This window comes from Carettochelys insculpta, chromosome 16, assembly GCF_033958435.1.
Source record: "Carettochelys insculpta isolate YL-2023 chromosome 16, ASM3395843v1, whole genome shotgun sequence".
Taxonomy (NCBI): domain Eukaryota; kingdom Metazoa; phylum Chordata; order Testudines; family Carettochelyidae; genus Carettochelys; species Carettochelys insculpta.
Window position 1 is genome coordinate 15,539,719 of NC_134152.1, and position 24,783 is coordinate 15,564,501.

The 24,783-nt window shown below is 46.4% G+C and overlaps 1 protein-coding gene across 4 annotated transcripts in view; it reads right to left on the reverse strand.

Annotated features, from left to right (window-relative positions):
* Nucleotides 1-23: 23 nt before the first annotated feature.
* Nucleotides 24-24,783, reverse strand: part of TXNDC11 (thioredoxin domain containing 11) — a 128,686-nt gene continuing 103,926 nt past the window's right edge. For 3 of the 4 annotated variants that reach the window (XM_075011062.1, XM_075011064.1, XM_075011063.1), the window contains 2 exons: nucleotides 13,494-13,574; nucleotides 24-666 (listed from right to left, as the gene is read on the reverse strand). In XM_075011062.1, the coding sequence (XP_074867163.1) occupies nucleotides 24-666; nucleotides 13,494-13,574 (724 nt within the window). Of the gene's footprint in view, nucleotides 667-11,335; nucleotides 11,491-13,493; nucleotides 13,575-24,783 lie in introns of all 4 variants that reach the window. The other variant, XR_012647787.1, reaches the window with a different exon arrangement.

Sequence of the window (24,783 nt, forward strand, 5' to 3'; positions counted from 1 at the left end):
TCCCCCTCTCTTACAGCAAAAAATTAGTCTGTCCTGTTTTCTTTATGCTCAGTCACTGTGGTATCAGTGTTGGAAGTATCAGGCCTTTCTCGTTCATGTGTGCTGTCTACAGCAGTTAGAACAGACTCAATATTGTGGTTGGAAAGAGTTTCATCTGACTGAATGGATTTTTTAGTTTCATCTTTGTGCTGTAGCTTCTCCTCCACTGAGGCTACCAGGACTTTTAGAAGAGCATTCTCTGTGAGAAGGTTTTCTGATGCATCTGCTAATTCTTGAAGCTTTTCAGCCATTTCTTCTAATTCTCTGCTCTTCTGTTCGTACAGTGCCTGTAAGTGTTCACTGTTGCGCTGGAGGATGCTGTGCTGCTTTTCCAGTGTAAGCTTCTGCTGCTGTAGTTTATGCTCTTCTTTCTTGGCTTCAGAAAGCTGCGCTTCCAGGTGATATTGAGCCTGGTGTAATGCACTGACTTCTGATCTCAGTTTTTGAATCTCCCTCTTTAAATGGGCAATATGCTCTTGCTGTAGCATCTCCTTCTGTGGATAGTCTTTGGTGCAGGGCTCTGAGTCAAGTGCCGCTGAAGGTAGATGTGAGTAATGTAAAATGAACTTCAGCAGATTAGGAAGAGTAACTGAAAAATCTTCAGGGAACTTCACACTTTTGTCTTTCCTATGAAAATACACATTTAGATTAGTGCATTCAAAACATCTTTGGCTAATTACACTAATTTTGCTTTAGATTTTAAAAAGTTGATATCAAAACTAAATTTCTAGCTGTTGCTTCTATATAAACGCCCTTAGCTAATAACTTTGAGCAAGAAAACCCTGAGGTTTTTCCATTATGTAACCTACACTTAACATTGTGGAGGGGAAAATTGACTTTTTTTTTCCTTGCTTCCAAAAATTAATTTTCCACATTAGTATACAGCTTCCTAGAAGCTGTACTTTTAGTTTTATACCTTCAGTGCTATTGAATAAACTTCCAAGTTTTTCTCTTCTGACTTCAGAGGTAATAAAGTGGGTTTTTTTCCCCATTTTGGTAATACAAGATGCATCTAAAAGTAGTATTGTATCTTTTCATTTAAAACAGTTTTAGTTGAACTCTTTAGTTGCATGCTACCACTTCAGAATCCATTAGCAAAGCCAGGGAAGGAAAGTTTACAATAAGTACTCTGAACCATACAATGCATTATTTTCCCTTAGGAAGAGGCTCTCCAATGCTATCAATATTTGCTACCAAAACTGGTGCCTACAGAGAACAGTTACGTTAACTAATACTTATTTCAAAACAGTTCTTCTTTCTGTAAGCAGTGGGTTTTTTTGTCATCCTACTATTTGGATTAAACAAATGGAGGCTGAAAGATGACTAACACTGGTTAAGCATGTACGGTGAAGAGAAGTGCTGTAGCATGTTTCAAAGGAGGAGTGCAGGGCTTCTCTACTACATAGTTGGATGACACTGCAGTGATCAATCCACCATCAGTCAATTTATTGCATCTGCTTAGAAATACCCATTTGAAAATTTTGTTTCAGGGATAATTATTGTATGCTTTTATAATGCAATGTTTGCCAAATCAGTACATAGTTTGCAAACTGCTGGAAGACTTCTACCCCTTGTTTGTGAAATGAGTATTCCCAGGGGAGAAAAATGAATTGCCTCTTCTATTCAGGCTTTGTGTACACTTACAAAAAAGTTCAAAATGGCCATGCTGATGGCTAAATGGAAGAATACTAATGAGACGCTGAAATGAATATTTGGTGCCTCATTAGTGCCACGGTTTGTTTGCCTGCAGCTCATCTACAGGGGGAGGGGGGTCCTTTTCGAAAGGACCCTGCCAACATCAAAATCTCTTATTCCTAGTGGCCAGCAGCATGCTAGTGATGCTGAATGTTCATTTCAGTGCCTTATTAGTATTCTTCCATTTGGACATTACCATGGCCATTTTGAAGTTTTTTGTAAGTGAAGACACACCCTCAGCGAGAGGCTTGCTGTATGTATTTCCTGCGGTGAAGTACAAACCCTGATCCAGTCTTACAGACTGAACACTAAAAAGGAAGCAAAAACAACTCATGACTGAGACACATGCTTGTCCTGGGTTAATTAAAGGTACATCAGAGCTTCCCCTTTTTCAGTGCATTACTGCTCAGCTTAAACTATTCAAAATCACTACTCCATTTGATAAGTTTGTCAATCACTACTCCTGGTAGAGGTACTAAAGCCATTCCAGGGAAACAGAGATGATATTCCACTTCTAAGTTCCTCTAGTGCTTGACTTGTACAAGAAAAATAAAACTTGAAGCTTATTAGGGATTGGTGCAGATAAAACACCTATCCTGCAGCAAAATGACAGGCTTCTCTGAGAAAGCAAGCCAGAAACAACTCAGTAAGCTTAGTGAAAAGGTTTTATTTTAAACTTCATAGCCCATTATCTCAAGAGTGAAAAACTGTAATTTTCTGTTGAGCTCAGGAAGGAAACAGCCTTGCATGAAAGAGCTGCTCTTATCACTGTGTTATTCTTAAAGCCTCATTGTGATTTTGAGTGGGACTACAGTGCCTTTCCCTATTAAGCACAGGTATAACTGAGCAGAACTTGAGCCAGAAGCAGACATTCCAAATCAGGGTCTCTGCCTGCACTTGAAGGTAGACGAACAGAATTTGTACAAGACTTTACACCAATTATCTCTCTCTCCCTATTGAACAATTTATGAAATCCAACAGGTAAATCAAATACCTTTTAAAAGCTGTTTTGTCTATAACTCTAGAACAGGCCAAATAGTAAAGCCTACCCCTCTTCCAAGTTCATGAAAGGGAACAAAATGCTAAACCTACTTCTGTACAGAAAAGTGTTAAATTATAAAGCATTTGTGCAGGAGTCCTTTTGGTGTATCTTAAGCAGTGCTACAACAAATGGGTTAACGTCAGGAAGAAAAAGCTTTCCTTTTATTGATAAAATAATGAAGGAGCAAGGGCTTTCTGCAGAAAATTTAGTCACTGATACTTTAAACCAGTTCATCACCAGTCATAAAATATTGACCCTTACTTCTTGTAACAGAGAAACTAGAAGAAAGGTCCTGCTACAGAAAATCAGACTTTCTTGCTGCTTGGAAAGAATCTGAGTTTTAAGAGCTAGGTGTCCAAAGCACTGATGACCTTGTCCTGCTGTAGGATTCTGGCCAATACTAATGACAGGTTTTCTTTTTTTTTTATTTAGTTTTTTGCAGCCACATACTTAAGCCACCATTCCTCCTCTCTATTTTAAAAGGTAGTGAGACCCGACTCTACATTCCACAGTCAGGGAGCAGGGAAAGCTTTCTGTTTTAAGAATAAATGCTTGTTAACCTCAGATGAAGCAAGAGAGATTCTCTCCTACTCCTGTCCTTGCCCTGAGCAAATTACTGGAATGTGCAATATTCAGTCCCTGTATGTCATTTTAATAGAAAAGGCTGAATGACAATTGACACCATATTGCACGTTCCTCCAGTGGGTTTTTAAGTTGCAGGCACCCAACAAAATGGTACTTTTAGACTTCAAAACAGTCCTAGTATAAGGCATCATAGAATGGGTCCAGTTTTACAACATTAAATAAAATGCTGAAGCAATTTATGCATTTTAGTTTTGTATTTCTGAATGGAAAAATACAGTGTACCCTCCTGCCACCTCCTCAAATTAAGCTTTTTCACTTTTGATATGAAGATAAAACATCTTTCATTATACAACAGTGTTTTTTTTTCTGGACAGAACTGGCTTTATGAGTCTGCCCGAATTCAACTGTAAGTGAAGTAACAAAGGAAAAGCTTTAACCAGTCCAGAGGGTATTTTCCCCTTTATACTAGATCTCATTCTATGCTCTTTCCAGATAAAAATTAGTATAAAGGTGTCATAATTCTACAACTTTAACAAGGAAATCCGTTCATAGCCTTCAGTGCTAGTCTTATGTACATTTATGTATTAACTAGCAATAAAACACGGTTACTCACCTTTCATAACAGTTACAAAAGTTGAGTAACTTTTTCAAGTTCTTGTTCATGGGCATTCCAATCAGGTGACTCAAGCCTATGCTCCAGGAGCTGGGGTCACAGTCTTGATCTGATTGGAGCACTGCCCTACACAAGACTACATTGCCTTTGGCCTAATGGGTGACAACAATGCACAGTGAACATGTGGATAGATGACCCTGTTGCCATCCTACACATCCAGAGCTGGAACGTGAGCAAGAAATGCTGTGGGTGAAGCCCATTCCTGGTAGAATGTGCCCAAATTGCTGGTGCAGGGATTTGTACCAGCCTCCACTACTTATGAATACTGGAGACTGTCCAGGAGGAGCTCTGCTGAGATGGCAGGCTGGCATTTCATCCTATTTGAAGCAGCAACAAATAACTGGGCTGAGTTTCTAAATGGCTTAGTTCGCTCAGTATAAAAGATCAACACCAGGGAGCAGTCTCTTTTCAACTGCAGCAATGGAGCTTAGGATAAAACACCAGTGATGTCTAAGTGAGAAGCTATGTTGGGGGGGGAGCAAGGTGATGTACTTATCTTTGAAGAACATGGTACAGGCAGCTCTGATGTTAAAGACGTGAGTTCTGACACAACTGGCCAAGGTTATAGCCACTAGGGAAACCACCTTATAAGAAAGATAAAGCTGTCAATATGTGGCTAGTAGCTCAAATGGAGGACCTGTCAGCTTTGAAAGGACTGGATTAAGGTCCCGTGGAGGGTCAGGTAGCCTGACTAAACCCTTTGAGAATGGGTTGATCCTGGGGGGGTTAGAGAATATCATATGGCCTTGTACCTCAGCCTGGAGTGCAGCTATGGTGGCCAGGTGAACCTTTATTTCACCTAAGTAGCAAGGTCTTCCCATTTCATTTATAGATAGTCTAGGGTATGCGAGACTGGTGCCAACATAGGAGATGAACTGAGCTGTGTTGCCCAGATAGACAACTGCTTGCACTTGGCCAGGTAAGTGGCTCTTGTGGAGCATTTTCAGCTGCCCATGAGGATTTGGTTAACCTGGTCTGATCTGAGAAGCTCCCTGGTATTCAGCCATGGAACATCCAGGCTGAGAGATGTAATGATTCAAGGTTCAGCTATTGGACACTACCTTGGTTTTATGTCAGAAGATCTGGGTAAAGGGGAAGTGTGATTGTCACTTCAACATGTCCAGGAGGGACAGATGTCAATTCTGACAAGGCCAGGCTGGAGGACTGAGGATAAAAGGATTCCATAATGTCAAAGCTCAGTAGTGAAGCACACAAAATTCACTGCTGTTAACATCAACTTCATAAAAGTTGGTGACAAAGGTAGAACTTTCTTTTAGAAGGCAGGCTAGTTTCCCTGCCAAAATTAATTTGGAATTTTCATGATTATAGTGAAGATGGAGCACAAAAATAATTCATTATTGTCAAAAATCAGTCATCTACCAAGCCTTCTATTTCAGTGAGTGTTTTTGCTTAATTAAGGCCCATTCTTAGGAAAGCTGCTCATGCTTTCTGGCTCTTGTTTAATAGAACAAATCTAGAGAAAACTGACATGAATACTTAGTTTAAGAACTCTAAATCTTCTACGCAGCAATAAGCTAAGCAGTAGGATGAATAAATGTTAGACTCCCACTACAATACACACGGGAAAAAAAAACCAGAAACATGAAGATAAAAGTGTAAAGCCAAGTCAGATCATCATACAAATTGGAGAGAGTCCAGTAGAGGGTAAAAAAGAATGATTGGGGGGTGGGACACATGACATGAGGAGGAGGAGAGAGAGAATTAGGCTTATGTAGTCTTCAGAAGAGAAGAATGATGGGGGTAGGGGAAGATCTAAGGTTGGATATTAGGAAAACAAAGACTTCACTAGGAGGGTGGTGAAGCAGTTGAATGAGTTGCCCAGGGAGGTGGTGGAATCTCCATCCTCAAGAGGTGTTTAAGGCCAGGCTTGACAAAGCCTTGGTGGAATGACTTAGTAGGGGCTGGTCCTGTTTTGAACACAGGGTTGGACTAGATGACCTTCTGAGGTTTCTTCCAAGCTAATCTTCTATGATTCTAATGCCTCACAAAATGTACTGCTATCACTTTTGTGAAACAAACACAACTGCTGAATCCAAATACCCTTCCAAATAATCCAAAACAATGCTTCCTGGGCTACTATAGTTGCTTAGACATAAGGAAGAAGGGAGAGCTATTCAATATATTTACATTGAGCTATTCAGTGACATTGCTGTCTCAAAAGCTACTTTCTACGAAAACCTACAAAATACTCCAATTTACTGATATATGGAACATTAATTCTACTTCATGTTGCTTGTTTATTTCATTTAATTTATGGCAGCTTCTCTTTATTCCATTTCAGGTAGGAAAAACAACATGATCCCCTTTTGCTAATAGTTCAAAAACCTGTGCCAAATGAGAGTCCTGTTGAAAGCTAAGCTATTCTTAGAAGAGTAAACAAGTAATGACACAGATAAGGTTCTATTTCCCCTACAAACTTCTCATGATAACTAAGTTACTCCTGTAGTGTCTTGTTTTGTCAAATGCTAACCACAGGAGCACACACATTTAATGATCTGGCAAAAATATGTAGTCTACATAAAGACAAAACTTACACCATGTAATGACGACAGCTTATTACACCACAACCATTTCTTTACTCGCGTGTGCACACACAAACATATATCACAAACACTAAACTGTTGTCTATAGAAACACAGAGAGGAGGAAAACGTGTGTTATTAAACCATGAGCCTAAAATATAAAGGACAGCTTAAATATTATGGTGATGGGCTATCTAAAATTTGTCTTAATCAATACACACATCCTTCGCTATACAGGCACAGTTGGTTCCCAACTTTCTGCTTGTAGGCAAAAACTCATAAGAGGGACCCTAAATTCCTATTAAAATACAAGTAAAAGTCTCTGATTGGTTCCAAATGCTCCTAATTCGGCGGAGTGGCAGCATGTGGCACTGCTTTTAAAAAGTAAGTGAACTTTGGGTATGGGGGTGGACTGGAGAGAGTTAAAGGCTGGGAGCAGTTTGGAGCCATGAGCGGGAGGGAGGGTTGAAATCAGGGGGCAGGTTGGGTCCGTGGGGTGGGTGGATGGGAGATAAGGCTGTGGCGGACTGGGTCCATGGAGAGAGTGGGGTGTTAAGGCTGCAGTGGGTTGTGTCCATGGGGCAGGCGGGGGGGAGGGGGGTTTGAGGCTGCTGCAGGTTGGGTCTGTGGGGTGGGGGGTGGTTGTAAAAGCTGCAGTAGGTTGGGTCTGTGAAGCCAGCAGGGTTTCAGGCTGCAGCGGGTTGGGGCCACAGGGCTGGCGGCAGGGTCAGCTCTGGTGGGTTGGGTCTGTGGGATCGTTGGGGGGCGGGGGTGTCAGGCTATAGCTGGTTGGGTCTGTGGGGTCAGGCTGCAGCAGGTTGGGCCTGCAGGGCTGGCGGGGGGTGGGGGGTGTCAGGCTGTGGCAGGTTGGGTCTGCGGGGAGGTCAGGTGGCAGTGGGTTAGGGCCATGGAGCCAGCAGGGGCGGGGGCAGGCTGTGGCAGGCTGGGGCCGAGAGGAGGGTAGGGGGCTCAGGCAGCAGTGGGTTGGGTCTGTGGGGAGTGGGGTAAGGCTCGTACTAGCAGGGTAATTCTCTCTCATCTAGTGAGCAAAGGTACGTACGTGTGTACCTTGTTTTAGTAAATACTCATAAGTAAAGTACTCTAACAAGGGATGAGTGTACATGCTAGATAACAGCAGTAGGAAGAACAGTGCAGAGGGAAGAGAAGCAATTAAATGATGACAGGGACAAAGGAGGAAGGAAAAGAGATTAATAAGACTAGATAAAAGAGAAACATAACAGAGATCACCATCAATTGATAGAATATATGGACCTGGGTTGGTTCAGTACCATTTAAGTTTTGAGTAAATGAGTTTACCGAAAGTCTACTTTTAAAATAACTGCACACAAAAAACTACATTAAAAGAATATTATGGTTGCAAACTCAAGCACTCAAAAGATAGGAAATGCCAGAATTAAGGCTGCCTGTGCAAGCTTCATTCAGCTTCCTTATGCACATTCATTATGAGAGTATTTATCTTCATGAACACATTCTAGTTTTGCCATGGATCCCTGCCTCTTTTACAGCCTGTGTTTACAATCTGCCCATATTTGGCCAAGTTATCTTCAAAATGACAAAAGATACACCCCTGACACTACAACCATTCCCCATCAAATTTCAAGTACCTACTCCAAGTACGTGGCGCACCAGATGTGTTCAAAGAAAAGACTGACGTTGTTGTTGTTTGTTTTTTAAAACATAAGGAAAGCCACATTTTTTTCCCTAGTCCAGTCTTGGTAACAGCTAAACCACTCAGCTGAAAGCTTCCCAACTAACTCAGCCCATTGCGCATAGTCCATGTAACATTAAACCCCAAATGGTTAAAATCTGGCAAAGTCAAAAGAAACTGTACAAAGGGATCTTCAAATAGAAAGTGTCAGATGGCCTTACTGTACACAGGATAATGTAGAGTTGGTGGGGGAAAAAAAAGGCTAAAGAACAAAAATTTCAATATGGTCCCAGCTGTCATAGCAAGTCAGTTCTAGGTCTAACAAACTTGAGAGTATTCTTTTAAAAATGTGCCTGAAGAAATGTTAACAACTTTGCTCTCAACTCCACCCCGCACTCCTCTCCTGTCGCCCCTCTGCTCTTCTGATTTGCCAACCTTGATAATAATTTTTCTGATGTGTCATAGAATCATAGAAGAGTAGGACTGGAAGGGACCTCGAGAGGCCATCGAGTCCAGCCCCCTGCCCTCATGGCAGGACCAAGCACTTTCTAGACCATCCCTGAAAGCCACCTATCTAACCTCTTCTTAAATATCTCCAGTGATGGAGATTCTACCACCTCCCTTGGCAATTCGTTCCAGTGTTTGATCACCCTGACAGTTAGGAACTTTTTCCTAATGTCCAACCTGAACCTTCCCTGCTGCACTTTAAGTCCATTACCTCTTGTTCTATCCTCAGAAAACAATTGTCAGTTGCAATTGTCAACTCTGAAAACAATTTTTGGACCTCTGTGCTTTATATATTGAGTCTGTTCTGGTATGGCTACGAGCTGAAGATGTGGATTTGTCCCAAGAAAGCTGATCACCTAATAAATTATTTTGTTAGTCTTTAAAGTGCTAGGTGACTGCTTTTTTGTTTTCATAGAATACAGACTATCATGGCTCTCTCTCTGTCACTACAGGACTTCTTGTTGATTTTGAAGATACAGACTAACTCAGCTACCTCTCTGATACTAGTTACTAAAATGATAACAAACCTCCAAACCACCTCCTGTATTTTCATATAATTCTATATAATACAATGTGAGATCAGAAGTTTAGTTGGCTGATTGCTTCATTGAAAAAGACAACCCTCTCTTCTAAGCAGAAATTTAGATTGTTTTTCATTTTTATTGTAACGTTATACACTGCCTATATGCTCATTGTTTAAAAAAATTAATCTACAGTGTATGCTGAAGTTTACATATATTTATTTTTCTGAGCTCCTAAATTCAATAAAATTAGATTCCTGACTTTATTTCTGAAGATGAGAGAGGATACAGTTTCCGAAAAGTGAAAGAAGGTTTACTACTTGTGATGATTACCTAAACCAGCAACCACTCCAAACACAGAGGAGCTAAAAAAACCTTGGAACAAATGACCAAGCACATGGTCTTTGTTGTTTCCTCAAAAACTCTATTTAAGTGTTGCTCTCTTTTCTCACAGAGCCCAAGATATTCTGCCTCTCCTATTATATTATGCCAATTCTTCCTGAAAAGTTGTTTTCCTTGTTCACTTCTTGGAGGTTCTACGATTTTTCCTGGATAAACAAAACCATCCTGGACTAAGATATTGTCTTTCTTAGAAGCACTTGCCCTTATCAACATTTACAATTCCAGGTCTTCCTATCATTTTGCCTTGGAATTTTTATCATCATTCTGCTATGAAGGTATTAATCTTCTCAAGATTTATTTTTAAATCAAGAAGTTCCATTTTTCATGCAGCAAAGGTAGTGTGTTACATTTTAACTCAGTAGCTTGCTTTTCCCTTATGAAAGGTCAATGGCTTGCTAACGAGTCAGACTGAAAAAAAGATGCTTTGCAATACTATCATTCTCTGCAATATAAGCAGAGCATGCACGGTGACTGTTCACTGTTACTATAAAACAAACAGAGACAATTTTAAAGATCCTGGTTATGACAGATGAAGGAACAGTCATTTTCCCTCAAAAGATTATTTAAAACTTGGAAAAAATATTGCACTTATACCAAAGTGTCCTGTGAAACATTAAATACAGTTTGCAGGACAAAAATCTTTCACTAACCTCAGTGATAGTTTACACAAGAAATTCTTACACGATGTAACTTGGTTTACATGTGTGGTTTTCACCTGAAGGCTGCAGCAGAATGACTGATATATTTGTAAGTTTTAATAAAACTTAGCTTTAACAAACACTACAGAAGAACAGGAATAAGTTAGTGTTTGCAAAAGATGTTTACAGTTTGACTCATCCTATGCAGACATGACAATCTCCTAAGACCCATCTACAACCTCAAAACAGGTCCTTTCTTAAGGAGAATTTTGATAATAACATGTACCTCCTTTCCCTCTTATATCTCAGATATGTGGTTTTTCTGCTACCCATTTTCTCCCCTTCAGACCACAGACTCATTCTCCTTGATCCTGGAGTGAAATTGAAAATGTTGCATTTATGACTTTCTGTATTTTTGACAACACAATGATTTCCTAAACAGGATTAATGACTTCCCTAAAGGAGGCAAGAAACAAGGAGAAAATGAGATCTAATTTTCATGCAAAAAAGGGAACCTGGCTGATGAAGTAAATGGTGTAAGCTCGCTCTAGTGTAAAAATTTCTCATATAAAGAAAGAATATCAAACTGACCACACCTCAACAGATGGTGTTCCACAGAAGAAAAGTTAGCCTCTTCTTCTAAAAATAATTCATCACATGAGAATTTATTCTCATTGACATCAATGGACAATTCCCATTTATAAAATTATTTTCATGTACAAAAACCTGTAGACTCGGAAAACTGGCACCTTCATAAGTGAATTTATAACTAGGCAGTGCACCATGGGAAGGAGGTGGGAAGAGCTACTTAGGAAAGATAGACATACGCAAATTTGGAATTAATACATGCAAGGGTACTGAGGGAATTGGTAAATCTCATTGTAGAGCCTTTGGTCATTATCTTTGAAAACTTGTGGAGATTGGGAAAGGTCCCAGGTGACTGGAAAAGGACAAACGTAGTGCCCATCTTTAAAAAAGGAAAGAAGGACAATCCAGGGAACTATAGACTGGCCAGCCTTACCTCGGTCCCTGGAAAAATCATGGAGGAGATCCTCAAAGAATCCATTTTGAAGCACTTGGAAGAGGGCAAAGTGATCAGGAATAGCCAACATGGATTCACCAAAGGCAAGTCATGCCTGACCAATCTGATTAGATTCTGTGATGAGGTAACTGGCTCTGTGAACATGGGAAAGTCAATAGATGTGATATACCTTGACTTTAACAAAGCTTTTGATACAGTCTCTCACAATATTCTTGCCTGCAAGTTAAGGATGTATGGATTGGCTAAATGGACTGTAAGGTGGATAGAAAGCTGGCTAAATGATTGGGCTCAACAGCTCTATGTCTGGTTGGCTGTCTGTTTCAAGTGGAGTGCCCCAAGGATCAGTTCTAGGGCCAGTATTGTTCAACATTTTTATTAATGACCTAGATGAGGGAATGGATTGCACTCTCAGCAAATTTGCAGATCACACTAAGCTAGAAGCACAGGTGGATATGTTAGAAGGTAGGGAGAGGGAGGAACATTTCTAGCAGATCTACAGAAGTTATTATTCCCCTCTATTCGGCACTGGTGAGGCCACATCTGGAGTATTGCATCCAGTTCTGGGCCGCCGCCGCCGCCGCCGCCGCCCCCCCCCCGCCCATTACAGAAAGGATTTGGATGCACTGGAGAGGATCCAGTGGAGGGAAACCAAAATTATTAGGGGGCTGGAACACATGACCTACAAGGAGAGGCTAGAGATTTGGGTTTATTTAGTTTGCAGAAGAGAAGAATGACGGGGATTTGATAACAGCATTCAACTTCCTGAAGGGGGGTTCTAAAGAGGATGGAAAGAGTCTATTCTCACTAGTGACAAATGGCAGAACAAAGAGCAACTGTCTCAAGTTACAGAGTGGGAAGTCTTGGTTGGGTATTAGAAAAAACTGTTTTACCAAGAGGGTGGTAAACACTGGAATGTGTTACCCAGATAGGTGGTGGAATCTCCATCCCTAGAGTTTATTAAGTCCTGGTTTGACGAAGTTCTGGCTGGGATGATTTAGTTTGGGTTGATCCTGCTTTGGGAAGCGGGCTGGACCTGAGTCCCTTCAAATCCTAAGATTCTATGATTCTGTAAGGGTTAGAAATACTATAGAAGTGGAAGGCCTTTCAGCCACCAAAAAAGATTTCTGGAAGAGAGTGAAGTTGCATAGTCAATATTTAACCTGTCAGCTAGGAAGTGAAGTGCTATGTGACAACCACCACTACATGAAGCAGAAAGAGAGTAAAAATACTAATCCAGGCAAAATACAAAATAACTTCACTTTAACCAATGAAGGCTCAGAAGGCTCTGTCTGGCTGAAATGAGAAGCCCTTCCATTCTACCAGACATCAAATTATTAAGAATTCTATTAATTTTATAAACATACAACAAGCTTTCCTAAAGAACTTACAATGTAGCTGTAGACACAGAGAGACAGGGTAAAAGTTTTTTTTAAGGCCAGAGTAAACCATTATGATGAGAGGATAAAATGAGTTTCCCTTTAACTCCTGACTTCCTCTCTTTTATTGGTTCTACTTATTTTTGCCTATTACCATTTTTTAAAATAAATTCCAGACAATTTTCTGTTTTCATTTAGTTTTCAAATTCTTGCCCTATTTTAATGTCAATTGTTTACTTTTTTAAACATTCTCTTAAGAGACTATAGATATGGGTTATTTTAACTAGGGAAGAGCTTGACTCCGCCTGAATCCATGCCTATTTTAACTTTTTCTGATAGAAAGCCAACAAGAAATCTTTCCTTTTACTGCAAGAACCTTAGACACCTCTGTTCTCTTTTTCAATCATGACTTTTTCTCTCTCTTTCTCTTCCCTGCAGTTCTCACTCATTAGTCAATTCTAACAATGCCAAAAAAAATGCTGCCCAACCAAATGAGAATGAAAATTAATTAGGTAATATAGTTAGTTATACATGTTGCTGTTTACAAATTAACAAACTATAAAATGAAACTCGGGAGACAATTCATTTTCAGAAAGTCATTTGTTCACAAAAGTCTATTTTAGAAAGTGCATTAGTAATAATGATAAATAAATTGTAATGAATTGTTGTTTGGCTTCCCTCTCCTCTGTGGCACGAAACCAGACTCATTCTTCAAGCTCCAACAAACAGAAGGACAAAAAATTCAAGAGAAAAAATATTACCTTTTAGAAGGAAAAAACAAAATGGTTGGAAGACGATCCGTCATAAATTCCCAAGGAAGGTCATTTTGAGTGACATCAATTCTGTTAGCAAACAAAACAAAAGGAAAAAATAAAATCACGAAGAAGGCATTGAATATTCCATTACTTATACTTCTGAAATAGATTTTCTATTATTATTTTGGATGGGGGACAGAGGAGGCATGAACAGTCAGGAGAAAATAGGCCTAAATGAATTCTGTCACAAGAAACATTGTGAAGATGAACTAGAAATTTTATAAATATACTCAAGACAACTAATCCCAGTTTAGGTAATTGTCATAGCATAGATTTCTAGCTAATATCTTCCTGGTCAGAAAATTAAATTAGTATAAATGTTCAGAATTTTTTATTCAGTAATTAAACCTGGTGAAATCATTGCCAATTACTGTGTGTAATAGGAAGAGGTCTTGCTTTGAGACAAGCCTATCTGCCATGCATTGGCTGCAGTTTCAATAATTTACACCAGCAGTTCTCCAACTATGGTTCAGACTTTCTTTCTTAGGGAGGTGTGGGAATGAGTCAAAGCAGGCAGGAGAGGTATGCTTTTTGGGGGGGTGGGGAGAAGAGCTCCAGCTGTCAGCCCTGGGAGGCTGGGGCTCCTGCAGAAGGGCCATACACATGAGGGAGATGGGGAAAGAGGGAGCTGCTGGATCCCTGCCATTCAGGCCCTCCCTGTCCCCTCATCCCCCAGTACTTCACTTAGAGGTAGTGGGGCACTGGCTGTCAGCCCCAGGGCAGGAGCAGCAGCACAGAAGTAAAAGCGGTAAGAGGTCACTAAGTCTGCTGTGAAAAACAATATTGATGCGTATCACTTTTCACATCGCCACCCTCACATCCGTGCTACCTCTGTAGGTGGTGCAGTGCTGCCCTCTGGGCTGAGTGACAGAAAGAGAAGTTACTCACTGTAGTAACGATGGTTCTTCAAGATGTTTCCCCGTGGGTGCTCCACGATAGGTGTCGGGCTCGCCCCAGAGCCGCAGATCGGATCTTTCCAGCAGTTTCTGCTGGACCGCGCATGCCAGCGCGCCACTTCCTTGCGCGCTCCCGGCCACGTGCGCAATCCGGTCCCCGCCAGTTCCTTGACCAACCGCCTCGGATGCTCCTGAAAAATAGTAAACAGAGATCCGAAGCGGGGAGGATGGGTGGGTGGTGGAGCACCCACGGGGACACATCTCGAAGAACCATCGTTACTATGGTGAGTAACTTTTCTTTCTTCCTCGAGTGTCCCCGTGGGTGCTCCACGATAGGTGACTACCCAGCAGTAACCCAAGAAAGGAGGTGGGTAATCAGGTTATGTGCAGCTTGCCCCCAAAAGGACCGCTGTCGAAAGACGGGTATCCTCTTGGAATACCCTGTGCAGGGCATAATGCTTGGCGAAGGTGTCGTAGTATGACCAGGTCACCGCTCGCAGATGTCTTTTAACGTAATGCCCTTGAAAAAGGCTGTTGATGCCGCCACCGCCCTCGTGGAGTGAGCCCTAGGCGGGGCCAGTAAAGGAGTCTTTCTAAGTTCGTAGCACATTTTTATACAGGATACGATGTGCTTCGAGATTCTCTGCGAAGAGAGACCTTCTCCTTTTGACCTGGGAGCGAGAGAGACTAGGAGTCTATCCGTTTTCCGGAAGGACTTAGTCCTGTCTATATAGAAAGCCAGCGCCCTCCTCACGTCCAGGAGGTGTAGGCGCGCCTCTTTGTTGGAGTTATGAGGCTTTGGATAAAACGAGGGTAAAACTATAGGTTCGTTAATATGAAACTCTGAATAAACTTTCAGAACAAAGGCTGGATGCAGCCGTAAGGTTAACGCCTCCTTTGAAAATACTGTGCAGGGTGGCGTTGCCATAACTGCCGCGAGCTCACTCACCCTGCGAGCTGACGTGATTGCAAGAAGGAAGGTTGTTTTTATCGTAAGGAGACGGAGGGAAACTGTGGCTAAGGGTTCAAACGGTGGTCCCGTTAGCGCGTTAAGCACCGGGTCCAAGCTCCACGAAGGTGGAAGCGGTTTCCAAGGGGGGTACAGGTTTACCAGCCCCTCGAGGAACCTGGTAACCATGGGATGGGCAAACACCGTGGGCCCTTCCTCTTCATGCCGGAAAGCCGATATAGCGGCAAGGTGGACCTTTAACGAGGATAGGGAAAGTCCGCCTCTCTTGAGGTCCAGTAAATATTCTAATATTACAGATATAAGCACATCAAGGGGAGCTAATTGCTTGGTAGAGCACCATGCAGTGAATCGAGTCCATTTCTGCTTGTAGGTCTTCCTGGTAGAAGTCCTTTGGCTACCTTCTAGGACTTGTTGCACTCCCTCCGTACATGTACTCTCTAGGGAGCTGAGCCATGGATTAACCATGCTTGCAGTCGCAGGCCTCGGGGGTGTGGATGCACTATGGACCCCTGGGCTTGCGTGAGCAGGTCCGGAGCCACCGGAAGGGACATTGGTGGGCGGTCCGACATGCGCAGAAGCAAGGGGAACCATTGCTGTCGATCCCATGTTGGGACTACTAGGATCATGCGGGCTCTCTCTCTCCTGGCTTTCTGCAAGACCTTGTGGATGAGCACCGTGGGAGGAAATGCGAAGAGCAGGGGGCCCTTCCACGAGATCACGAATGTGTCCCCAGGAACCCCCGTCCCAGTCCTGCCCTGGAGCAGTATTGAGGGCACTTCTTGTGTTGAATGGCAAACAGGTCTATCTGGGGAAACCCCCATGTGTGAAAAAGCGGTCGTAGCAGATAGGAACGGATCTGCCACTTGTGTGTGAGTGCGAAGCGCCTGCTCAGCTGGTCTGCCTTCACGTTGTGAGCACCTGGTAAATACGAGGCTTTCAAGGTTATATTGTTGGCGATGCACCAGTTCCACAGCCGGACTGCTTCCGCACATAAGGCACAGGACCGAGCTCCTCCTTGTCGATTTATATAAAACATGGTGGAGGTATTGTCTGTATTGATCCCGACTACTTTGCCTTGTATATAGTCTCGAAAGTGTTTGCAGACATTGAAAACTGCTCTGAGCTCCAGTATATTTATATGCAGCGACTGTTCCGTAGGGGACCACAGTCCCTGTGTCACCTTTTCGCCCATGTGTGCTCCCCACCCTATGTGGGCGGCGTCGGTGGTGAGGAAGATAGAGATTTGTGGTTGATGAAAGGGTACCCCTGTTAGCATGTTCTTGGGGTTCACCCACCATTGCAGGGATCTGCGCACCTCTGTCATGGGCGACACCACCCTGCGGACGGTGTGTGTTGCCGGTTTGTAGACGCTCGCCAGCCAATGCTGCACATATGCAATCTGGCGTTCTGTACTACAAACGTTGCTGCTGCCATGTGGCCCAGCAGCTGTAAGCACATTAGAACCGGCACCATGGGGCTGAAGGTGATGACTTGTACGAGGGAACCAATAGCGCGAAACCGAGCATCTGGTAGATAAACCCTTGCTGTGATGGAGTTTGTGTGTGCCCCTATGAACTCTATGTCCTGTGTGGGGTCGATCTTTGACTTCGCCAGGTTGATGTCCAGGCCCAGCGAAGAGAACGTGCTTGCTGTAACGCGTATCATGCGTAGTACCTCTTCCTTCGAAGCACCTTTCAGTAGGCAGTCATCCAGATATGGGAATATAAACACCCCCTGTCTGTGCAGGTAGGCTGACACCACTGCCAGGGTCTTGGTAAAGACTCTGGGGGCCGAGGAGAGGCCAAACGGCAGAACCTTGTATTGGAAATGTTCTTTGCCAACCATAAACTGGAGAAAGCATCTGTGAGCCGGGTGGATTGTTATATGGAAATACGCGTCTTGTAAGTCGAGGGCTGCGAACCAATCGCCATCGTCCAGTGCCATGAGAATAGAGGCGACTGTGATCATCCGAAAGCATTGTTTGTGCAAGTACCGGTTGAGGCCTCGAAGATCTAAGATGGGCCTCCAGCCTCCTGTTTTTTTCTCTGTGAGGAAGTATCTTGAATAAAACCCTTTCCCTTGGAGTTGCTCCGGCACTCTTTCCACTGCCCCTATAAGCACAAGATGGTCCACCTCCTGCTTGAGTCTCGCTTCGTGGGAGGTGTCCTTGAGATGGGGCCTGGGTGGAGGTCGTGGCGGTGGGAGCGACTGGAAGGGGATCGCGTAACCCGTGGCTATGATCTCCAGTACCCATTTGTCTGTGGTGATCTTTTGCCACTGGGAGTAGAACGGTCGGAGGCGATGATGGAACATTAGCTTTGGATGACATTGCACGATGGTAGTGATAGTGCAGCCCTCGATCTGTCCGTCAAACTTGTTGCCTTTGGCCCTGCCCCGAGGACGCACGGCTCTGTTGGGAACATTGCCTGGGAGTTGTATACTGTTGGTGTTGTTGATGCCGCCCTTGTTCGTAGCCCCTTTGGTACTGAGCACGCTGGGGTTGATATGGGTATCGTCTTTGCTGGGGGTAATACTTTTTCTTCCTGTATGGAGGGGTATAAATCCCCAAGGTTCTGAGAGTGGCCCTTGAGTCTTTACTGGAATGAAGGACCGAATCAGTTGATTCAGCAAACAACATCTGCGTGTCAAAGGGGAGATCGACAATCTTCGCCTGCAGATCCCTCAGGATACCCAATGTCTGAAGCCAGGATTCCCTGCGCATGACCACTGCCGTAGCCGTTGAGCGTGCCGCCGTATCTGCTATGTCCAGGGCGATCTGAACTCCTGTCCTCGAGACTGCGTAGCCTTCCTGCACGATGGCCTTCAGCACCGGCTTCTTATCCTCTGGAAGCGAGCCCATGAGAGAAGTCAGTCTGGAGTAACTGTCAAAATTATGGTTTGCTAGGTGTGCTGCATAATTTGCCATTCTCAACAGTAGGGTAGAGGAGGAGTAGACCTTTCCGCCGAATAGCTTTAGCTTCTTGGCATCTTTGTCTGTTCCCCCTGCCTTGTACTGGGAAGTTTTCGACCTCTGTTGAGACGATTCCACCACCAGTGAATTTGGTTGTGGGTGACTAAACAGGAACTCCATGCCCTTCGCCGGGATGAAGTATTTCTTATCCGCTCTCTTGTTTATAGGTGGAGCGGATGCTGGGGTCTGCCATATCGTGGTAGCGGACTGCATAATTGCTTCGTCGAGCGGAATAGCTATTTTAGAAGAGGCCGGAGGTCTCAGGTTTTTGAGGAGCTTTTGGTGCTTCTCCTGCACCTCTGCTGTTTGGATGCCTTGTGTAAAGGCCACCCTTTTAAACAGCTCTTGGAACTGTTTGAGATCGTCCGGGGGGTGGACATCCCCTGAGGCCGTGGCCTCGTCGGGGGAGGACAGAGAGGAATCACTGGGGTAAGCCTCCCTTGAGCCCTCGGGGTCCTGTTGACAATGATACATCCTCTCGCTGGAGGCTTGCGAGGGAAAATCTCAGGGTTCCAGAACCAACTCCCCCTGAGATCGCTGCGTTTCCATCCCCGTCCGCGATTGCCCTCGGGGATAGTGAACCGTCTGGAGGGACCTGTCCCTGGGGGTGTGCTGTCTATGCCCAGAGTGATAGGGGCGACCATGGCAACGTGGGCACGGTTCCTGGGATGGAGACCTGGACCACTCTCGAGGCACATATCCCCGGCATCTGGGGGAGCGAGATCGTCTGGGTGATTGAGACAGTGGTGAAACTGATTTGTGGTAGTACTCCAGGGGTCAAATCCCAGAAAAGGCGAGGGTGGCCTGAGCCACGGTGACGCTGGTTGGAGGAATGGGGAGGGAGGCTCAGGGTAGACTGGGGGAGACCCCTGCCTCCTTGTTGGAGTTCGCAGCATAAGGGGAGGGCTTAGAGAGAGCAGCCCTGCAGCCCTGTCTGGAGAAGGGCTGCGGTGCCGGGTTTTCTCTGCTGCCTTTCCCCTCCCCTGTGGGGCTAACTCCGTCCCCTTCCGCGCCGGGGATCTCGGCCCCGCTGTCGGCACCACGCTCCGCACGCTTAACTGCGGTGCCGCGCGGGTGGTCTCCCCCAGCGCCTGCAGGCCGCGTGCCTGCGAGCCCTGCACCGTCGGCGCCCCGGGGGTCTGTGCCGCTAGCTGCGGTGCCGCCGGTTCCGGCACTTGGCTGGCCGCCGCTCTGACCACAGTGCGGGATGGCTGTTTAATCATCGGCGGCTCAGCCTCTGCCACATGCGCTTCCGCGCTGCCGCTTGTTTGTAATTGCGGCTGGGGGCTATGTGCTGCACCTGTCCCGCTCGCTGTGGCTGCCGGCAGGGATCGGGTTGGAGAGAGCTTCCTCCGTTTTTGCACTGATGAGGTGAGGGACGCCGCCTTCCTTTTATGGGGCCCTGTGGATCCCTCTTGTTGAGGCCGCTCTGGCACGTCTGGCTGGAGGGCCTTATCAAAGAGCAGCATTTTTAGCTGCATTTCTCTGTCCTTCCTGGCTCTGGCCGTGAGCTTTGCGCAGAAGGAGCATTTCTGGGTGACGTGAGATTCCCCCAGGCACCTAATACATTGACTGTGCCCATCAGAGGCCGGCATAGCTTCGCAGCATGACTCACACTTCTTGAATCCTGAAGAGGACATTGCGGTGAGTCTTTGAGTTGTTAATAGGGTACTTAGCACCTTCTCTGTGCTTGTTCCCCTCTCTCGGACCCAGCCTGCCGTGGCAGGAGGCCTAATGGCCTTACATCCCCAGGCCTCCGCTGCTCCTCTAGTTACTAAGGCTTTCTGCCTATGCTGTTATATACTTTTTTTTTCTTTTTTGCAATAAGAGAAAACAACAAGCTGACTGAAAAGACTGAAAAGAAACTCTAAAAACACTAAGAACATTAAATACGCTGACTCTGGCCGCAGCCTGAGCGGATTCCGTCTGCAGCCGATGGTGGTTAAGGAGGAACTGGCGGGGACCGGATCGCGCACGTGGCCGGGAGCGCGCAAGGGAGTGGCGCGCGCCGGCGCATGCGCGGTCCAGCAGAAACTGCTGGAAAGATCCGATCTGCGGCGCCGGGGCGAGCCCGACACCTATCGTGGAGCACCCACGGGGACACTCGAGGAAGAATAAGTCCTTTTTAGGGAATGGTCTATAAATAACTACAGGCACAAAGACAGAGGACCCCATCATGCAAGTCTGAGAACCCGATTCATACACCACTAAGTTCTCATGCTCCTCTACTAACATCATATACGCCATCATGTGCCAACAATGCCCAGATGCTTTGTATATTGGCCAGACTTCTAACTCCCTTAGACAAAGGGTCAATGGGCACAAAACAGACATCAAAACACTCCAGATCCACAAACCAGTTAGTCAACATTTTAATGGAATGGGGCATTCTGTCAATGACCTCAAGGTATGTGTGTTACTGAAGAAGAATTATCGTACCATTCTGGAAAGGGAAACAGCCAAGCTGGCTTTTATATTCAAATTTGGCACATTAACACATGGTTTAAATCGTGATGGGAACTTTCTGAGTCACTATAGGGGCTCGTCTGCATACCAGGCTCAATCTAATTCTTGACCTCCCCTCCCCCCTCTGATTTGCTCACCTTGATTATCTTTTTCTGATTTGTCCTCCTTGCTTACTGTTTTTGGTTCTCTGTGCCTTAAATATTGAGTCTGTTCTGGTCTGGCTATGGTCTGAAGAAGTGGGTCTGTCCCACAAAAGCTCACCTAATAAACTATTTTGCTAATCTTTAAAGTGCTACTTGACTGCTTTTTGTTTTGATAGCGTACAGACTAGCACGGCTTCCTCTCTGTTACTATTCACTAAGGCTAGGTCTACACTACAGCGCAATTTCAAAATGCACCCTTTCGAAAGATTGCCTTCTGCAATTGTGCATCCACACACACATTGTGGATCAAGGTCACGATCTTCTGTTTTGAAAGACTGGTCCAGCATTTCGAAAGGGAGTGTTAAAATGTCCATGGGTGCTCTTTCAAAATAATTGGCCAGGATGGGGTCGCAGTCCACCCCCGGATGAAGAGCTCCTAACGGCAGCGGATGGGGTCACATGGCTGCCAAGCCCTTCCAGAGACTGCAGCCAGCTGGTCTTTTAAAGGACCCCTCCCAATACCATCACCCTGCATGTGCTGAGGGCTGCCAGGCTGTCCACAGCACAACAGACCCTGCGCAGGGACCTGACCTGTAGCAGAGATACCCTGGCTCACCAACAGCGTGCAGAGCGGGAGTTCCTCCAGGCCATCGTCAGCCTGCTGGCCATGCTGCCTGTGGCTGTCCTCCAGCAGCATTGGAGGACCAATCACGCAGGGCCCAACCTGGAGGCCATTTGGCAGAGGCTATGTCCATGCACCTTCATCCTGGCAATCTGCCAATGGTGGGGCTGTCCCACCAGCACCAAGTGGTGGGACTGCCTCATGCTAGGGGACTGGGATGACACCTGCTGGATCCAAAATTTCTGGATGACAAAGCAGACCTTTCAGGAGCTCTGTCACTGGCTCTCCCCAGCCCTCCAGCACCAGGACATGGCCCGCACTCCCTTTGCAGAAGAGAGTTGTGATTGCAATCTGGAAGCAAGCGACACCGGACAGCTACCAATCAGTCAGCCACCAGTTCAGGGTGGACAAGGCCATGGTCAGGGTCATCTTCCTGGAGGTAAGCCAGAATTGGGTCACACACCCACCACTGGGAGCGGGGGAGAGGGCTACCGGCCCAGGGGGGCCCTGCAAGGGGCCAGGGAGCACCTGGCCATGCACTTACAGATGTGTCTACCTTCCACCCCATACATGTTGTCAGGGTGATAAACACCCTCCTCCTTTCTGGGTCATCTCTGTCGGGGACCTGGATGTCACCCTCACCGGATTTGCAAAGCTGGGCTTCCCCAGCTGCTCCATCATGCTAAATGGGATGCATGTTGCCATCCAGGCCATGGACCACAGAGTGTGTGCTTTTATCAACTAAAAGGGGTACCACTCCATGGTCCTCCAGACCCTCTTGGAGACAAAAGGCCAGTTCATGGATGTGTATGTGGGCTGGAAGGGCAGGGCCCATGATGGCTGGGTGTTTAGGAACTCATGGCTGGGCCACAGGAGGCAGGACAGGACCTACTTCCCCAACAGGAGCTCCTGGTGTGAGACCTCACTATGCCTCACTGCATCGTGGCCAATGCCGCCTACCCCCACACCCATGGTTCATGCAGCCCTACACAGGATGCACAGACCCAGCCTGGGACCCTTTTAAACACACGCCTGAACCAGGCCAGGAGCACCACTAAACGGGCGTTTGGGTGCCTCAAGGGGCGCTTTTGCTTCCTCCTCATGAGGTTGGAGGCTAGCCTAGCCAACATGCTCGTGGTGGCAGCCTGCTGCACTCTCCACAATATGATGGAGAGGCAATTGGAGCCCTTCATTCAGGGGTGGGCTGCCAAGACTGGTGCCAGGTATGAGCAGCTATGAGCCCATGCTGCTAGGCGCAATAGGACGGGGTGTGGATCAGGGTGGCCCTGTGTGGGGCCTTCACCCAGAGGCTGCAGTGACCATCCCCCATCACCCTCACCCACATCCCTGCCCCTCACCATTCCACCATCATACACCAGGGACATGGGAGTGGCCCTGAATCGTAAACCCTTTAGTAAACCATAATAATAAAAGCAATATAAAACAGTACAACATGAACCTTAAACTGTTTACAATGGGGAATGGGGGAGAACTATTTACAACAGGGGTCCTGGGGCCCACCAAACTTGGGAGGGTCCTGGGGTGGGAGGCCTCACTTGGCCACCGGGGCGGACAGTCGGGAGCCGTGCCAGCCACGTGAACCCCTACCGCCCCAGATCTGGGGTTCCCATAGGGCTGGAATGGTGCCAAAAATCACAGGGAGGTAGGGGTGCAAGAGGTGTACAGCAGGCTTGGGGTTAGCAGGGGGCATGTGGGGGGGAAATGGAGAGCAGGTGGGTGGGGAGGGAGGAATCAGCTCGACCTGGGTGCCACTGGCCACCAGCCACTGGCCAACTGCCACCCTGGTGGTGGGTGGGAGGGAAGGCAGGAGCAGGGCAGCAAGGTTAGGAACTGTGGAGGGGGCTGCGGGGAAGCTGGTGAGGGAGTGTGAGGCTGGTTAAGGTGAGTGACCACAGCCCAGGTTAGGATGTCTAGGCTGTCTGCCTCTTGCACTCACACCTCCCACTCCGTTGCCAGCCAGTCCCGCAGCACAGACGTCACGTCCTGCAGGGCAGCCGTGTTGGTGGTCATCTCCTCCTCCCTGCACTGTCAACAGCAGCTGGCTAGGTGACACCTACACGTAGGTATGGGGTGGGGTGGGGTGGGGTGGGGTGAGGTCCCAGCCTCCGGGCCCTCTGCTCCTGTACTCTAGCTGGACGACCCAGAGGGATGGTGAAAACAAGGGTCCCATCGCTGGATCCCTCATCATTGCTGCCAGCCTCCATTTCCTGGTCCCTCATGCGGGGGATGGTGGCTCCTGGCTCCTCTTCACTGGGTGGCTCTGGCTCCTGCTCAGTGTCTGGATGCAGGTTGGCCGTGTCCATGATGTGCTCCAGGGGCACCACGTGCTTCGGGCTGAGAAAGTGGTCCAGTTCCTCATAGTGGGGGCACAGGGTGGCTGATGCCCTGATCGGCTGGCCGCATCCTGGATGCAGCAGTACGCCTGCTTGTTCTTTTACTTTAGACCACACTTGGTCTAGGGTGTGACTGGGGTGCCCCCAGGGCAGCGAGACCATTGGAGAGCTGCATGAATGCAGCAGCATTCCAGCGCTAGATGCCAGTTTGCAGGAGGACCTCCTCTTTCCCGCAAAGACCCAGGAGGTCCTTCAATTTGGCTGCCATGCAGGAGGGACCCCCTTTTTTGAGGCCCTGGCTTGGCTCCTAGGAGCCCTGGCTTGCCTCACTATGGGGCCCCTGGCTGCGGCCAGCATGCACGGGCTTGGGGACCCACTTGCAGCTACAGAGGGTATGCTGTAGGGAGCTTACAATCTCCTTGCTGGCAGCACGCTCCCAGCTTCCTGTCATGGAGTTTCTAGGTCCCTACATCTTTAAACGCAGCATGCAGTAACTATACAGCCCTGCTTGGGCTGGCCAGGGCATCTCTGCACGCGTGCCAGCCGGTGCCATGGCATACCCACTCTTTCGAAAGACTGGACCACATAGCATCTACACATGTCCTCTTTCGAAATCTGACTTCAAAATAGGGCACTCTTCCTAATAAGTGAATGGAAGAACAACTTCGAAATGTGGGCCACATTCCCTTTAAATCAATTTCAAAACACAGCTTTGTGTGTGTAGATGCTCTCTGGTGTTTTCAAAAGGGGCCCCTGCCTCGAAATTAGTTTAGAAATTCACTGCTAGCATAGACATGGCCTACGTGGAAAGAAA